Below are 18,902 nucleotides of genomic sequence, written 5' to 3' on the forward strand. Positions count from 1 at the left end.
CTCACTCCTTCTGACACACACACACACCCCAACCCTAGTCTTTACTTTCCCTGGGACACCCACCATACCCCTAGTCCCCAGCCCCTCTGACCCTCTCCTTTGGGTATTAATAACCCCCATGACCCACCACTGAAGAGGGTCGCAGCCACACAAAGGTATGTGGTTGACAAGGTTCAGTTACAGGCGACCAAGTAAAAAACGTGACCCATTGGGTCCAGACCCTTCCACTCATCTTTTCTAAAGCTCACGGCCTGGACAAAGATTCATTAAAGACATAACAAAGGCACTCATTTAAACGTTTGACATGTATGAAATGTCAGACAAATTACAGATAGCCCGTCTGACATCTCTGTGGTCCATCAATGTAAAAGGCTCTATCCGTTTTTGACAAAAAATACAAAAAGGCTGTCTGAAGTAATGTGGCCTAAGGATGGGAGTAGAACTGAATATTTTCCCTGTATTTTACAATTGTTCCATCCCGAGAATAAATCACTTTTCTCCCAGGTAACCCGTTATTTCCTGCCAAAACCATTGTCATTCTAAAGCATTATAAAGCATAAAAATATGTCTAGATTTGATTAGAGCTTTGAACAGCATGAATATTCAAACCTGATGCTACCTGAGCCTGATGAGCCATGTATTAAATGCATTTTATGAGCCCTACATTAATGACATTTAATGAGTCCAAGCCCCAAAAAGCCCAAATGATTGTGCCATTATCCAATATATATGATATAGGCAACTGCACATTCCGCACAACAGAAAAACATAAAAGCCCATAGAGGTATCTAGCTATATGCTCTCTTGGGTAAATAAATGGAACTAGCTCCAGTAGGTTAATCGTATTGAGTTTGAACTGTATTAGTGTATTGTATTATATGGACTGGAATTAGGCACATCTATCAAACCATCATAAACCAGAAGAGAACATGTGATTCTGGTGCAGCACATGCGGCCTACAAGTATAGGCTAGCAATTTTAATTTGAAAATATAATGGGGCCTATTGGTATAATTAGTAGGCTGATGCATACTGTATATACAGTACCTTTAATAATATTTCCCCTAATGTTATTAGCCTAGCTCCTCTTTCTCTCTCTATTGTTGTTTTATTACTTTCTTGCTTTCAACAGGTAAATGAAATAAGTTCCATTGTCCCTATCTTCATCCTAATGACACCCTTGAATAATGTAGGACTAGAATTAGATACAGAAGGCTTTAACTTCTCTTCATAAAGATTGAATGGTTATGGGCCTGAATAAAGAACTGCTATAGCCTTCCTCCGTCGCACGTTTGCTTTCGTTTTAATCTAGCTGTGAGTTCTATTGGTGTCACGTTCCTGACCTATTTCTGTTAGTTTGTTATATGTGTTAGTTGGTCAGGATGTGAGTTTGGGTGGGCATTCTATGTTTTCTGTTTCTATGTTGGTTTATGGGTTGCCTGGTATGGCTCTTAATTAGAGGCAGGTGTTTGGCGTTCCTCTAATTAAGAGTCATATTTAGGTAGGTGTTTTCACAGTGTTCGTTGTGGGTAATTGTCTCCTGTGTTTGTGTATGTCGTTACGCCACACGGGACTGGTTTCGGTTTGTTTGTTCAGTGTCATTTATGTGTAGGTTTTTTTCCCTGTTCGTGCGTTCTCGTGTGTTATGTGAGTCCGTCGTCTAGGTCTGTCTACACCGTTTATTTGTTTTTGTTAGTGTATTAGTCGAGTTCGTGTTTTTCGTTAATAAATCATGTCTACAAACTCAGCTGCATTTTGGTTCGATCCCTGCTCCTCCTCTTCTGATGAAGAGGAGGAGGAAAGCCGTTACAATTGGCTGCTGTATTCAACATTCAGTGGAAAAGAGCTTGCAACCCTCTTCAAATAGTCTATTGGTATAAGAAATGTAAAAAAGAAAAAAAAAAATTAAAAGATGTCCGTCAAGCTATTCTAGTCTAGTTTTTCTGCATGGGACTCCAAGAGCTAAGGAGCGTTTTTTAAGGCGAGGCCAGCGGAGCACAGGTGCTTGCGTATTGCACAAGAGACAGAGGCTATAAGTTAGAATCTTATTATGCATAACCCATATTAATTAGCTAAATATAAGCCTAATATTGAATTCATTACCTGAAAGAAGTAGGCTAGGACATCTAGATATTGGGCTATTTATCAATCTAGAACAGGATTATCTATTTTGGATGCAATTTTAATGGAGTTGATGGAGAGAGAGAAAACACTGTGAGAGAGTGCTCCGCACGTGCACTGATTTAAAGCAACGAAAAAGCCAGATGTAGTGGGTAAATTAAACGCGCGTTCTGTCTTTATATTACTGTAGCATAGGCTATGGATAATTATCCAATTCCAAACCATCACCTCCCTTGAGGAGTGGTAAAACAAAAAGCTGTTTTCCAAGATGTAGGAATCTTTCCTACAACAAATGTTTGATTAAAAATATGCGTCACTACACCAGCCATAATAAGTGCCGCACACTTGAGTAAATATGGATCCAGATTGTCAGCGCCTAATGGTTTATTAGAATCTATAGCAGATAGTGCAGATAAGACCTCATCTTCTGTGACTTTTTGAAAATTAAAAACCGTCTTACTGTTTTCCACATCAGCTGAAGGCCGAGGGACTGAAACAATAGACCGGTCAGGATCATGTTGGCAATTTTTTATTTCAAAAAGAAAACCAGCCGAAATAAAATGCTTATTAAAAACATCACAAATTTCAGTTCGGTTTATGATCCCAGATTCCGATGTAATTTGCTTTGGCAGGGAAGTCAAAGAGTTTCCTTGTTTAAGTGAGTTGACAGTTTTCCAGAATTTAACGGGATCACCAGCAGACTCTGTCATAGCATCAAGAAAATACCTAGATTTTGCCTTTTTTATTCCTCCGGTCCATTTATTTCTCAATTGCCTAAAAAGCAGCCAATCAGCTGTTTCATCAGTTTTCCTCGCCAAGGCCCATGCTTGATTCTTTTGCAGAAAAAGGATTTTCAAATCACAGGAGAACCAAGGATTGGTTAGATTTTTTTACCCTAAGTCGCTTTAACGGGGGCGTGTTTATCAGCCATGAAGGTAAAAATTGACGAAAAGAAAGAGAATGCTAAAACTGGGTCCACGATGCAGTTTACGGATAAAGGCTCTGAATAATAAAGGTCATGGATAAAGGCTTAATCTGAGAAGTGTTGTAAAGGCTGTCGCTCTCCTCATCCTCGGACGAGGAGAGGAGAGAAGGATCATCAGACCAAAATGCAGCTTCAGGGAAATAAGCCATCTTTTATTTTAAATACGACGATGGCAACACGAAACACAAAACACTTTCAAATTTACAAAACAAGAAAACGACGTTGACGAAACCTGAACATAAACTTACATAACTAAACATAAACTCACGGACAGGAAACAGACGACATCGAAACGAAACGAACAGCCAAACAGTCCCGTATGGTACATACATTACACGACACAGGAGACAATCACCCACAAACAAACAGTGAGAGCGCCCTACCTAAATATGACTCTTAATTAGAGGAACGCCAAACACCTGCCTCTAATTAAGAGCCATACCAGGCAACCCAAAAACCAACACAGAAACAGAAAACATAGAATGCCCACCCAACCTCACGTCCTGACCAACTAACACACATAACAACTAACATAAATAGGTCAGGAACGTGACATTACCCCCCCCATAAGGTGCGAACTCCGGGCGCACCAGCACAAAGTCTAGGGGAGGGTCTGGGTGGGCATCTAACCACGGTGGTGGCTCAGGCTCCGGGCGAGGTCCCCACCCCACCATAATCCATCCTAGCTTCCTCCCTCTAAAAATGTCCACCCTCCTTTTACCCCCACAAAATCCTCTTAATAACATCACTGATAGGGACAGCACCGGGACAGAGAGATAGATCAAGACAGAGGGATAGATAAGAATATAGAGGTAGATCAAGATAGAGAGGGAGATAATAATAGAGGGGCAACTCCGGACTGAGAGGCAGCTCCGGACAGAGAGACAGCTCTGGACTGATGGGCAGTTCTGGGTATCTAGCCGTTTAAGGCTGAAGGGCAGCTCATGGCTGACTGACGAATCTGGACGCTCATGGCTGACTGACGAATCTGGACGCTCATGGCGGGCTGACGGCTCTCGACGCTCATGGCGGGCTGACGGCTCTCGACGCTCATGGCGGGCTGACGGCTCTCGACGCTCATGGCGGGCTGACGGCTCTCGACGCTCATGGCGGGCTGACGGCTCTCGACGCTCATGGCGGGCTGACGGCTCTCGACGCTCATGGCGGGCTGACGGCTCTCGACGCTCATGGCGGGCTGACGGCTCTCGACGCTCATGGCGGGCTGACGGCTCTCGACGCTCATGGCGGGCTGACGGCTCTCGACGCTCATGGCGGGCTGACGGCTCTGGCAGATCCTGTCTGGTTGGCGGCTCTGGCAGATCCTGTCTGGTTGGCGGCTCTGGCAGATCCTGTCTGGTTGGCGGCTCTGGCAGATCCTGTCTGGTTGGCGGCTCTGGCAGATCCTGTCTGGTTGGCGGCTCTGGCAGATCCTGTCTGGCGGGCGGCTCTAGCGGCTCCTGTCTGGCGGGCGGCTCTAGCGGCTCCTGTCTGGCGGACGGCTCTGTAGGCTCATGGCAGACGGGCGGCTTTGCAGGCTCATGGCAGACGGGCGGCTTTGCAGGCTCATGGCAGACGGATGGCTCAGACGGCGCTGGGGAGACGGATGGCTCAGATGGCGCTGGGGAGACGGATGGCTCAGATGGCGCTGGGGAGACGGATGGCTCAGATGGCGCTGGGGAGACGGATGGCTCTGGCCGGATACGGCGCACTGTAGACCTGGTGCGTGGTGCCGGAACTGGAGGCACCGGGCTAAGGATAAGCACCTTCCTACTAGTGCGGGGAGCAGGGACAGGGCACACTGTACTCTCAAAGCCTACTCTATCCCTGATGCGAGGTACCGGCACTGGTGACACCGGGCTGAGGACAAGCACATCAGGATTAGTAGGGGGAGAAGATACAGTGTGTTCAGGGCTCTGGAGACGCACTGGTAGCTTAGTGCGTGGGGCCGGAACTGGAGGCACCGGGCTAGATACACGCACTACAGGGAGAGTGCGTGGAGGAGGAACAGGGCTCAGGATACGCACTGGTAGCCTAGTGCGTAGTGTAGACACTGTAGGTACTAGGCTGGGGCGGGGAGGTGGCGCCGGAAATACCGGACCGTGGAGGCGTACTGGCTCTCTTGAGCATTGAGCCTGCCCGACCTTACCTGGTTGAATGCTCCCGGTTGCCCGACCAGTGCGGGGAGGTGGAATAACCCGCACCGGGCTATGTAGGCGAACCGGGGAAACCATGCGTAAGGCCGGTGCCATGTATGCCGGCCGGAGGAGACGCACTGGAGACCAGACGCGTTGAGCCGGCCTCATGACACCTGGCTCAATACCCAATCTAGCCCTACCAGTGCGGGGAGGTGGAATAACCCGCACTGGGCTATGCACTCGTACAGGAGACACCGTGCGCTCTACTGCGTAACACGGCGCCTGCCCGTACTCCCGCTCTCCACGGTAAGCCTGGGAAGTGGGCGCAGGTCTCCTACCTGCCCTTGGCCCACAACCTCCTAGCCCCCCCCCCAAGAAATTTTTGGGAATTACTTACGGGCTTTTTTGGCTTCCGTGCCAGACGCGTTCCCTCATAGCTCCGGTTCCTCTCTCCGGTAGCCTCTGCTCTCCTCAGTGCCTCCAGCTGTTCCCATGGCTTTTCGGGCTTCCAGCCACTTCTCCTTGCTGCCTCCTCAAACCACCGCTCCTGGGCTTTAGCTGCCTCCCTCTCTTCCTGAGAGCGGCGATTCTCTCCTGCCTTAGCCCAGGGACCTTCTCCATTCATTATCTGCTCCCAAGTCCAGAAATCCTTGTTTTCCTGTCGAGCTTTCCCTTGCCGCTTGGTCTTAGCGTGGTGGGTGATTCTGTAAAGGCTGTCGCTCTCCTCATCCTCGGACGAGGAGAGGAGAGAAGGATCATCAGACCAAAATGCAGCTTCAGGGAAATAAGCCATCTTTTATTTTAAATACGACGATGGCAACACGAAACACAAAACACTTTCAAATTTACAAAACAAGAAAACGACGTTGACGAAACCTGAACATAAACTTACATAACTAAACATAAACTCACGGACAGGAAACAGACGACATCGAAACGAAACGAACAGCCAAACAGTCCCGTATGGTACATACATTACACGACACAGGAGACAATCACCCACAAACAAACAGTGAGAGCGCCCTACCTAAATATGACTCTTAATTAGAGGAACGCCAAACACCTGCCTCTAATTAAGAGCCATACCAGGCAACCCAAAAACCAACACAGAAACAGAAAACATAGAATGCCCACCCAACCTCACGTCCTGACCAACTAACACACATAACAACTAACATAAATAGGTCAGGAACGTGACAAGTGTTTATAGTTTCTCTTCAGAATTATACGGGGGTCAGAGTTTTTTAGCCTATTATCTCTGATCCATGCAATAGGTGGGCTGTCTGACAGATGGGCTGTCTGTCTCCACCGTGTGCGATGATTCAGCACGCAGAGGCCGTAGAGAAGCCTGATTTAGACATAACATTTCTTTTAACATTTGGCTTTCACGCAGTGCTGTTCCTAAATATAATTTTACGTTTCTCGCACCTATTTATCCCGGGAAAATGGTGTGGTTTTGGGCTGTAAATCTCGGTAATCGGGTTCTTGCCATTCAACCGTAGAAGGCAGTGATTAATGAAGTGCAGTGGAAGTAGTGCAGTAGTGCTCCCAAAGTCATATGGTGTTAATGGGGAGTCGGGACAAAGGAGACTGTGTAAGAGAGTTGGGAGGTGAGGAGAGGCTGTCAGGGTGAGGGGAGCAGGATTATGTGTGCGAGAGTAGGGGGGTGAGGAGGAGAGACTGAGAGCGGAGGAAGTTGATTGAGAGTGGTGCAGTTTGCTGCAAGGTGAATAAGTGTGAGTGTAGTGGAGAGGAGTGGGACAACTTTGAGACAGAGACTGAGGGAATAGGTGGAGAGCATACTTTGAGGTCATGGTATTAGATGAAGGGAGGTTTTGTTTTACCTTTGTTTAATCCAGGGTGTCCTTTCTCCCAAAGTGTGCACTTGTTCACTTCCCTTAAAAAGAACGGATCTGGTATACGAAACGTGTTGGAAACTCTGTCTATCCTATGATTACACCAATCCAATGTGTGCACAATACAGTCTTAGGGTGAAAGGACACATTATTCAGACACAGGGAATGAACTGTGCAGTATGCGGGTAGGATTCGATAAGGCTAGTGGGAGTACTGACCAGAAGGAGTGGAGGAGACAGAAGTGCTGCCGTTGCAGTGGTCAATTAATGTGGATGGCAGTGAGTGTGCGAGTCAGAGTTGTGGACAGAACTGTTGGAATTCGAGTAGCTAAAAGGGATACCTTGCAATCGCAGTGCGCAGGAGCTTCTTGTCTTTAAAGGACCGTGAGTAGGGCATGGGTGTTTTTCCCGATCGCATGGCCTGACTGGGAAAAAATCTAATCAAGTTGATTTTAAGTGTAGTCTCAACACTTTACAAAATGAGGCAATTGCAAACATAGCTGGTCACAAAACAATCCTGGCCCTAACCATGAGAGCAACATAGAAAAGCTAGAAAGTGGGTACGGTTAGGTTTAGGCATACTAGTGATTTGGTTAGATAACAGTTCAGGTAAGTAAGAAGAGAATGGAGGCACCGCCATCAGAACCCCTAATGAATATGAACCTCCCTTCGCCCTCTGATCCTTGCCTCCTCCATCTATTCCACTGCAGACTGATGGTTGATTGATCCGAGCCCACGATCGATGCTTGAACAACTGCAGAGCCGACGCTAGTCAACAGCAGCCCAGAGAGCAGAGCTGCGCCCGAAAAGGCACCCTATTCCTTATATATATATATATATATACACAGTGCATTCGTAAAGTATACAGACCCCTTGACTTTTTCCACATTTTGTTAACTCACAGCCTTATTCTAAACTGGATAAAATAAAATAATTTTATTTTTTATTTTTTATTTTTACACACAATACCCCATAATGACAAAGCGAAAACAGGTTTTTAGAGATGTTAGCAAAAAAATGACAGAAATACCTTATTTACATAAGTATTCAGACTCTTTGCTATGGGACTCGAAGAGATGTTTCTACAACTCGATTGGAGTCCACCTGTGGTAAATTCAATTGATGGACATGATTTGGAAAGGCACACACCTCTCTATATAAGGTTGACAGTGGAGATGGGAAAACCTTCCAGAAGGACAACCATCTCTGCATCATTCCACCATGGTAGAGTGGCCAGAAGGAAGCCACTCCTCAGTAAAAGGCACATGACAGCCTGCTTGGAGTTTGCCAAAAGGCACCAAAAGACTCTCAAACCATGAGAAACAAGATGTTCTAGTCTGATGAAACCAAGATTGAACTCGTTGGCCTGAATGCCAAGCTTCACGTTTGGAGGAAACCTGGCACCATTCCTACGGTGAAGCATGGTGGTGGCTGCATCATGCTGTGGGGATGTTTTTCAGCAGCAGGGACTGAGAGACTAGTCAGGATTGAGGGAAAGATTAACAGAGCAAAGTACACAGAGATCCTTGGTGAAAACCTGCTTCAGAGTGCTCAGGACATCAGACTGGGCCAAAGTTCACCTTCCAACAGGACAATGACCCTAAGGACGCAGCCAAGACAACGCAGGAGTGGCTTCGGGAGACAACTCTCTGAATGTCCTTGAGTGGCATAGCCAGAACCCCTGAACGATCAAGCATCTCTAGAGAGACCTGAAAATAGCTGTGCAGCAACACTTCCCATCCAACCTGACAGAGCTTGAGAGGATCTGCAGAGAAGAATAGGAGAAACTCCCCAAATACAGGTGTGCCAAGCTTGTAGCGTCATACCCAAGAAGACTCAAGGCTGTAATCGCTGCCAAACGTGCTTCAACAAAGTACTGAGTAAAGGGTCTGAATACTTATGTAAATGTAGTATTTCATTTTTTATTTTTTTTTACATTTGCAAAAAAAAAAGTTTTGCTTGGTCATTGTGGTCTATTGTGTGTAGATTGATGAGGGGGAAAACAATTTAATCAATTTTAGAATAAGGCTGTACCGTAACAAAATGTGGAGAAATGTCCTCTGGTCTGAACTGTTTGGCCATAATGACCATCGTTATGTTTGGAGGAAAAAGGAGGAGGCTTGCAAGCCAAAGAACACCACCCCAACCGTGAAGCACGGTGGTGGCAGCATCATGTTGTGGGGGTGCTTTACTGCAGGAGGGACTTGTGCACTTCACAAAATAGATGGCATAATGAGGTAGGAAAATTATGTGGATATATTGAAGCAACATCTCAAGACATCAGTCAGGAAGTTAAAGCTTGGTCACAAATCGGTCTTCCAAATGGACAATGGCCCCAAGCATACTTCCAAAGTTGTGGCAAAATGGCATAAGAACAAGAAGTCAAGGTATTGGAGTGGCCATCACAAAGCCCTGACCTCAACCCTATGTAAAATTTGTGGGCAGAACTGAAAAAGTGTGTGCGAGCAAGGATGCCTACAAACCTGACTCAGTTACACCAGCTCTGTCAGGAGGAATGGGCCAAAATTCACCGAACTTATTGTGGGAAGCTTGTGGAAGGCTACCAGAAACAAGATTTGACCCAAGTTAAACAATTTAAAGGCAATGCTAACAAATACTAATTTAGTGTATGTAAACCTCTGACCCACTGGGAATGTGATGAATGAAATAAAAGCTGAAATAAATAATTCTCTCAACTATTATTCTGACATTTCACATTCTTAAAATAAAGTGGTGATCCTAACTGACCTAAGACAGGGATTTGTTACTAGGATTAAATGTCAGGAATTGAGAAACTGAGTTTAAATGTATGTAAACCTCCGACTTCAACTGTATGTAGTGCACTACTTTTGTCCGGAGTTCAGGCTCTGGTCAAGAAATAGTGCACTATATAGGGAATTGGGTGCCATTTGGGATGGAGCTCAGGCTTTCAAGTGCCAAAAGCACTTGGCATCCCAGTACTGGGTCCCAGTCCTAACGACCAATGGCTTTCCACTGGAAATTGCTTTCTAATGCTTGGTGACTGGCTATGCTCCATGAGGATGTGTTGGATTGTCAATCCCAATTCCAGTTTAAGCATCAAAAGTGGTCCAATGGATTTCTGGCATTTTGTTAAGACATTAAAAAAAGAGAGTTCTATCTGATTGGATTCTACATGAATTTTACATGACCCAGCCATCTAAAGCTGTGTGTGTGTGTGTGTGTGTGCGTGCGTTCATGCATGCGTGTATTTGTCAGTCTTGCACTAACGCTGTGGTATATGATGGATGTGATAATGCATGCATGTGTGTGTGCGTCCAAATTTGTGTGTGTGTGTCTGTACATATCCATATGTGTGTGTATGCATGAGTGTATCCGTATGTGTGTGAGGGTCTCCATATTCATGTGTGTGTGTGTGTGTGGCTCTGATCCATCTGACGCTCCCTACTCAGCTCCTCTCTTCCTCAGGCCAGTGCTGTGCCGTCACTTATCTGTCCTCCCCCACATCCTATTTATAAACGCACAGCTTACCTCAGAGACTTCAGGAAAGAAGCAATGCATCTATAATTAAGCCGAAGCTCTCTCTATCTCTATCTTTTTCTCTCGCACACCATCTCGATCCACCCATATCTTGTTTTCCCATCATCATCCCGTCTTCTCGTAATACGATATCTCTTTGTATGTATTTACATTTGTTTGTAGTCTATCTGGGCTACGTCTCTCTCTGTCCTGTGTAGAACTGTATCCTCACACATCCGTATGAAGAGCTCTCTGTAGCTCATTCGACCATTTTGTGCCTTTCTCACCCCCCTATTTCTCTTTCAGTTTGTATATCCTTTTTCTTTGTACTCCCCTCTCTTTCTCTGTTTGTAACTATTGTTGTGTAATAGCTGACAGTGGGCTCTTTCCTGAGCTTCAGTGTTTCTGTAGAGATACCATGCATGGTGGTGTAATAGTGACTCTACCATAGATATATGGTATACTGTGCATTTGGAAAATATTCAGACCCCTTGACTTTTTCCACATTTTTTTTATGTTACAGCCTTATTCTAAAATGGATTAAATAGTTTCCCCCCCCCCCCCCCCCTCATCAATCTACACACAATACCCCATAATGATAAAGCAAAAACTATATTTTAGCAAATTTTCTCAAAAGTGAAGTTTATTCACTTTCAAAGCAGATTTACCTTTTCCATTGTTCCTAAAGTGTAGTGTATGATATACAATTTTCTACCTCTGAGTCTCTACTTTTATCCAATGTAAAAAACCACAATTTCAAATTTTGCTACATCAGACCGAATCGAGCCGGTCGTTCACGTGTAGACAAGTGTGTACCTTTTCAAATCATGTCCAATCAATTGAATTTACCACAGGTGGACTGATCAATGGAAACAGGATGCACCTGAGCTCAATTTCGAGTCTCATAGCAAAGGGTGTGAATACTTATGCAAATAAGGTATTTTTATTTTTTATTTTTAATACATTTGCACACAAAAAACTGTTTTCGCTTTGTCATTATGGGGTATTGTGTAGATTGATGAGGAAAACATTTTCTTTAATCCATTTTAGAATAATAACACAATGTGGAAAAAGTCAAGGGGTCTGAATACTTTCCGATTGCAGTGTTTATATATACTACTGTATCTCTAAGCTCTCTATTCTTCGTCCATTAGACACCAGGGATATCCCCCTGAAGCTAGGATAGCAGAGTCCCTGCCCATCTTCTGAAAGCACCTGAAACATACACTACCGTTCAAAAGTTTGGGGTCACTTAGAAATGTCCTTGTGTTTGAAAGAAAAGCTAAAAAAAATGTCCATTAAAAGAACATCAAATTGATCAGAAATACAGTGTAGACCTTGTTAATGTTGTAAATGTTTATTTATTTTATTTCACCTTTATTTAACCAGGTAGGCTAGTTGAGAACGACTATTGTAGCTGGAAACGGTTGATTTAAAAATTAAAATAAAAAAGGAATATCTACATAGACGTACAGAGGACCATTATCAGCAACCATCACTCCTGTGTTCCAACGACACGTTGTGTTAGCTAATCCAAGTTTATCATTTGAAAAGGCTAATTGATCATTAGAAAACCCTTTTGCAATTATGTTAGCACATCTGAAAACTGTTGTCCTATTAAAGAAGTAATACAACTGGGCTTCTTTAGACTATGAGGTGAGATAAGGGAGGTAAAGGCAAAAAAAAAAGGCGGCCAAAGGAAGAATTGGTTTTGGGGGTGACTAGAGAGATATACCTGCTGGAGCACGTGCTACAGGTGGGTGCTGCTATGGTGGCCAGCGAGCTGAGATAAGGGGGGACTTTACCTAGCAGGGTCTTGTAGATGACCTGGAGCCAGTGGGTTTGGCGACGAGTATGAAGCCAGGGCCAGCCAACGAGAGCGTACAGGTCGCAGTGGTGGGTAGTATATGGGGCTTTGGTGACAAAACGGATGGCACTGTGATAGACTGCATCCAATTTATTGAGTAGGGTATTGGAGGCTATTTTGTAAATGACATCGCCGAAGTCGAGGATCGGTAGGATGGTCAGTTTTACAAGGGTATGTTTGGCAGCATGAGAGAAGGATGCTTTGTTGTGAAATAGGAAGCCAATTCTAGATTAAACTTTGGATTGGAGATGTTTGATGTGAGTCTGGAAGGAGAGTTTACAGTCTAACCAGACACCTAGGTATTTGAGTATCTGGAGCATGAACATTTGTGGGTTCGATTACAGGCTCAAAATGGCCAGAAACAAAGACCTTTCTTCTAAAACTCGTCAGTCTGTTCTTGTTATGAGAAATAAAGGCTATTCTATGCGAGAAATTGCCAAGAAACTGAAGATCTGGTACAATGCTGTGTACTACTCCCTTCACAGAACAGCGCAAACTGTCTCTAACCAGAATAGAAAGAGGAGTGGGAGGCCCCGGTGCACAACCGAGTAAGAGGACAAGTACATTAGTGTCTAGTTTGAGAAACAGAAGCCTCACAAGTCCTCAACTGGCAGCTTCATTAAATAGTACCCGCAAAACACCAATCTCAACGTCAACAGTGAAGAGGCGAGTCCGGGATGCTGGCTTTCTAGGCAGAGTTCCTCTGTCCAGTGTCTGTGTTCTTTTGCCCATCTTTAATATTTTATTTTTATTGGCCAGTCTGAGATTTGGCTTTTTCTTTGCAACTCTGCCTAGAAGGCCAGCATCCTGGAGTCGCCTCTCAACTGTCGACGTTGAGGCTAGTGTTTTTTCTAGCTACTTTATTGAGGAAAAGTGTACTTACTATGCCTGTGATATGTGGTTGTCCCACCTAAGACGAATGCACTAACTCTGGATAAGAGCAGACGAAAATGTAATATCATTGTCCTGTCATCAATATATCAATGTAGCCCAGTCTGCTCCCAGATCTGCACGGGCTCCTCTGACTGTCATGGTCAAAATCAGAAAAAAACGACACGTGTTCTTGTATGTCTGCTCGAGAATAAATGTAATGGATCTTTAAACAACTATGTTGACTGGTTTGAATTGTGGAGCATTCCTGTGTGCTGGAGTTTATTCGTTAAAGGCAACCGTCTTTTCTGTCACTGTCACGACGCCACAAATGTCCTGAGCTGATGTCTCTCCCCCTCTCTCTCTTCAATTAAATGCAAAGGGCTTTACATCTGTTTACATTGCCAAAGCAAATGGAATATACAATAAACAAGGGAAATAAGAAATCAGTAAACATTACACTCTGTTAAGTTTTTTAATAATGTATACATTACAAATGTTATATTATTGGCTATGTACAGTGTTGTAACAATGTGCAAATAGTTGAAATATGAAAGGGAAAATAAATAAACAGATAAATATACGTTTTTATTTACAATGATGTTTGTGCTCCACTGGTTTCCCCTTTCTCATGGCAATGGGCCACACATTTCACCTATTAGATATGGGAGTTTATGAATATTTGATTTGTTTTCAAATTATTTGTGGGTCTGTGGGAAATATGTGTCTGTAATGTGGTCATACATTTGGCAGGAGATTAGGAAGTGTAGCTCAGTTTCCATCTCATTTTGTGGGCTATGGTGTCCTCTCTCAATATCAAGGCTATGCTCACTGTACATAGTCAAGGATTTCTTAATTTGGGGTCAGTCACAGTTGTCAAGCTCTCTCTATCTCGCCCGCTCTCCGTCCTGTGCTGGCCCTGATATTTTCTTTCACATTGTCCTCTCCAGCACTCTCCAGGAAGTATGGTGGATGCCTAATTATGGGGACAAAGAATCAAGTCATGTGACTTACACTGATGGGAGGAATGCTTTTGATCTGTTGAGCCAAGATTGTGTGATTAACAGAGAATAATTACTCTCTCCCTCTCTCTCTCTCTCCTCAGCCCTGATATTGCTTTTCTACCTGGTCTTCTATGGCTTCCTGGCGGGGATGTTCACGCTCACCATGTGGGTCATGCTGCAGACACTAGACGACAACATTCCTACATACCGCGACCGAGTGGCCAGTCCAGGTGACTTATTACACTGCAGCGAAACAGACACTCAACCTAAACAGAACAGTGCTCAAATTGAAATTCACCCATTCACTTATTCTTTCTTTCTCGCTCTTTCACTGTCTTTCTCTCCCTCTCAAACTCACAAACACACACACACACACATATACAATACAAATATGTCCATTCTCTCTCAAATATGTCATTATCTCTCACGGACAGCGTTGTTTCTTTTCTTGCGGCGTCTGGACCGCTGTTGAAGCATAGACGAGGCTCCTGCAGAATGGGAGCCTGCCAGTTGGCTGGTGAGCTCACTCACTAACGTCAGAGCTGTCTCTGCTAGCGCCTGGCCTGGCTTGCACAATGTCTCAGACTCTGCTGCCATGTCCCACTGAAGGCCTTACTGGCGCGACAGAGGAGCTGGCTGCCACTGCCAAAACACGCAAGCACTCAGGGAATAAACAGATCAGTCAAGCACTGACTGACCGATATTGTAATTTTAGACATGAAAAACCAACGGCCGAGTCTCAAAAACCTGTTAATTAATACTGTGTCAGTGTAACAAAAAAAATAGAAGAGTTAGAAATGTAATCCTGTGAATTATGGAGCGGAGGTGTGTGTCTGTGTGTATGTGTCTGTAGGAGTGAGAGAGTCTGTCTCCCAGGCTCTGCATGCATCCTCCCGCTGGTCCACCAGGACAGCACCCATCTGTTCTGTCCCCACAGCCTCTCTCCATCTCCATCGCCCTGACAGAGAGACCATCTTAAAAACTAACTCCCTTCCTCTAGGCCTATGTCCTAATACTGTATATAATAATAATATATGCCATTTAGCAGACACTTCCTCCAAAGAGACTTACAGTCATGCATTTTTGTAAGGGTGGCCCCAGCAGGAATCGAACCCACGATATTGGCGTTGCAAGCACCATGCTCTACCAATTGAGCCATACTGCGCATTTTTTGCCTTCCGCCATCCGCAGTCAGCCTTCTCGAATATCTTTTGACTCTTTCTGCTCTTTTAAAATGTGCTGTGTGTCAAGTTTCTAAGGCGGTGTAGAGTTGCCGCTAAAATGCAAACCTTCTGACTAGCTGCTTTTTGGGGTTTGGCAAAAAATGTGTGGAATGCAGGTATAGTATAGCAAGCTTCTCTCTCTCTTACACACATACACACGTACACACTCCTCTCGTGACAATTTATTCCACCCACAGTCCCCTGTCATCTTCTCTCACTCTGTGTCCTCTCCCATTGTCCCCTCTTTTGGAGTCCTTCCATTGTGTCGTCTATCACACCACACACTTTCTAATGGGGTCCTGGGTGTTGACGCCGTGAGGTCACAACTAAGACGCACTCATCTGAATGAGCTACGAGTGAAATTCCACCATAGCTTCCTGATAATAAGGCTTCCTCAGCCTTGCCGTTTGCAGTTGGCTTGTTTGAGTCCCAAATGGCACCATATATCCTGCATAGTGCAGTACTTTTGACGAAGGCTTATAGGGCTCTGGTCATAAGCAGTGCACTGTATAGGGAATAGGGTGCCATTTGGGACGCAGCCTCTGTTTTGACGGTCGGCCACAGCCGACCCTCTTTGCCAGCAGGGTTTCATCTGGCGAGTGTTAATAACATTGGCTGTTGTGAAAACTTGTGTTAGCTATTAAAGTATTTTATTTATTTTGATCAACTCTCTCCGCAACCCATTTGAACAATAGATACAGTATTACAATATCTGGCTGTCAGGCAGCATAAGCAATACATGTGGCTTATTGTAGTATAAGATTTTGATAACAATACTAGTATTATTAGTGTGACTGCCTGGATTTAAACTGGAGTCATTTGCATGCCACCAGAAATTAGTTAGTCTGATGAGCTAAAGCCCAGGCCTTAGCTCAGGGAGCTAACACAAATCTTTAATGTGGCTGTTCATTAAATGTTGTCAGCCGGTGATTGTCAAGCAAATAACTGCCAGTCTCACGGTAATTGACCGTTAATTAACATAAACACATTTAGCACATTTAGCTTCCACACATTTTTGGAACATCTACATTGTAAAAAGTCTAATAAATCCATGTAATAAAGCCTACACCATCACAATAAATCCATGATTTATTTTAGACAGGTCTAAAGAAACATGACATGAAGAAAATGTAGTCTAATTTAGAAGAACAGAATAGCATACTCTGAGTTGTCCTTATGTTGGGTCCTGATCTGGCTATGCAATATGGCTGTGGGCTACACTAGTTCATTTAGCAGACAAGATTTGCTTAGAATTCCGTGGCATTATTTTATAGTATGAAAAAATAGAATTGAACATGAATAAAATAGAAAGGATATTTTCTCCAAACTATTTGAGGGAGTGCGCACATGCGGCTATTCTGTGTTGAGCAGTTAACAAAGAAACAGGTCCTTCTTATTTTTGAAACTTTAGTTGTGATACAAATGTTGGGCTATATGTTTAGATTCTTAAGACATTTTAAGGCTGCATGATGTGACTCTAATGATGATTTGAAAAAAGTTGCATGAAAGGCATGAGCTCTGCTTTGTTTTTTTGCGCAGGCTCCACACACTTCATCACTCTCTCATTCACAATTTGACAAGCACTTGATAATGCCTTGAATTTCCCGGCAGCATCCCTTTTGTGTCGCCTTAATGCCCCCTAAAAAGTCCATGCCGTTAGCAGCCAGTGGCCATTGTGCCCTTGAGCTGAATATAATAATTATAATTTCCTTCTCCCAGCTGTGTGCTCCGAAGCACTCACTCACATGGCTCTCTCAGATAGCTAAATTCTTATTAGCCAATGCCCGTCACGTGATCACAGGCTACAAGGGAAGACAGACACCGGGGAGGCAACTGCGCGCTTCCTTATCCAATTCCACGGCGCATATTGAAGATATTGGAAGAACTGTCCACATATACTTTTCGTCAGCCAACATGATGAGTAGGCCTAACGACACCAAAAACACTAGCTTATGTCAATGTACTATCCCCCATAGTACAAAAGTTGAACTATTCAAGTCTGTGCGAGAAATAAATATTCCAAACATAGTCTGTGACAGTTGTGGGATGTGATAGATCCCAAATTAATACAACCACTAGCATCAAACAAACGTTTTGAAGCAATGAGGCTAACGCAACAGATCAGAACGTTTAACTTATAATGTTGATAAACTATTAGGCTATTTCTTCACATTACAAGTGCAGCAATGTGCACATGGCAGTAGGCTATATGTGCAAATGTTCCAAAATGCAATCAATTAGCGTGAAAACACCATTCTCAAAGTGACCGCAAATGCGATTATGCGTGTAATGGTTTTATTATAAAATGTATGCCAGTTAGGCTTTACACCCATTGTAAAGTGGCACAATGTGCTTAATTTTCAGAGGATATTTGGCCACTTAGTTGTGATACAAACCTTATCAAAACATATGGGCTAGGCTAAATGAGGTTTGAAAAAGTTGCAAAAAAAGGCATACTCTGTTTCTTGCCTTACTGCCAAAAGCTGGGCATCATTCACAAGTGATAATATATCATTCACAAGTGATAATATATCATTCACAAGGGATAGGGTAATATTGTCACCCATCAGACTATTCTTGATTTAATCTTGACTTTAGATGTACTAAATAATATATGGGTTAAAGTAGGTTTGATTTAGAAAGTCATCAAGTCAAATCAAATGTATTTATATAGCCCTTCTTACATCAGCTGATATTTCAAAGTGCTGTACAGAAACCCAGCCTAAAACCCCAAACAGCAAGCAATGCAGGTGTAGGACCATTATCATGCACCTGTCTCAAAACTGGGGCAAGGGGAGAAAATAAATAATCTATGCACTTAAATGTTTTTCCCGTGGTTTATTTTCATGCCAGCCAGGTAGGCTATACTCCTGTTGTAAAGAGAAGCATTGTGCTTAATATTAGGAAAGTTGAGAAATAAATATAGTAGAAATTCGATGGGATCCTCCTCTTTTTAATAGAGGCCATCACTCTGTTTTCTCACGCAATGGCATAGCCTATAGAAATGTTGTGGACATGAGCTCATGAGCTCTCATGAAGTATTTGATTAGATTTTTGATTAGATTTGCATTTATGTCAGAGTGCTGAGTATCAGGCAGTTAGCAAGTTTGGTAGGCTAACTAATGACCATCAGCAGAATCAGAGCTTGAAGAAGCCTAATTACCGTGACTAAGCGGTCACGTGGAATTTGACTGCTGTCATTGACTCGTGACCACCGGTGTGGCGGTAATACGGTCACTGTAACAGCTCTAGTCTCAGGCAAGGAATCCCGTCACGTGAGCGAGGTTGCCTGGACCGTCTCCATAACATTAGTAGGCGCAGACAGTTGACGTGACATGTTTCCCC

At 43.9% G+C, this 18,902-nt stretch overlaps 1 protein-coding gene across 1 annotated transcript in view; it reads left to right on the forward strand.

Moving 5' to 3' along the window:
* Window positions 1-18,902, forward strand: part of atp1b3b (ATPase Na+/K+ transporting subunit beta 3b) — a 41,124-nt gene that overhangs the window by 18,130 nt on the left and 4,092 nt on the right. Inside the window, exon 2 of the mRNA XM_055879379.1 lies at window positions 14,436-14,564. Within this exon, the coding sequence (XP_055735354.1) occupies window positions 14,436-14,564 (129 nt within the window). The remainder of the gene's footprint in view (window positions 1-14,435; window positions 14,565-18,902) is intronic.

This window comes from Salvelinus fontinalis, chromosome 24 (genome assembly GCF_029448725.1).
Source record: "Salvelinus fontinalis isolate EN_2023a chromosome 24, ASM2944872v1, whole genome shotgun sequence".
In the NCBI taxonomy this organism is placed as follows: Eukaryota; Metazoa; Chordata; class Actinopteri; order Salmoniformes; family Salmonidae; genus Salvelinus; species Salvelinus fontinalis.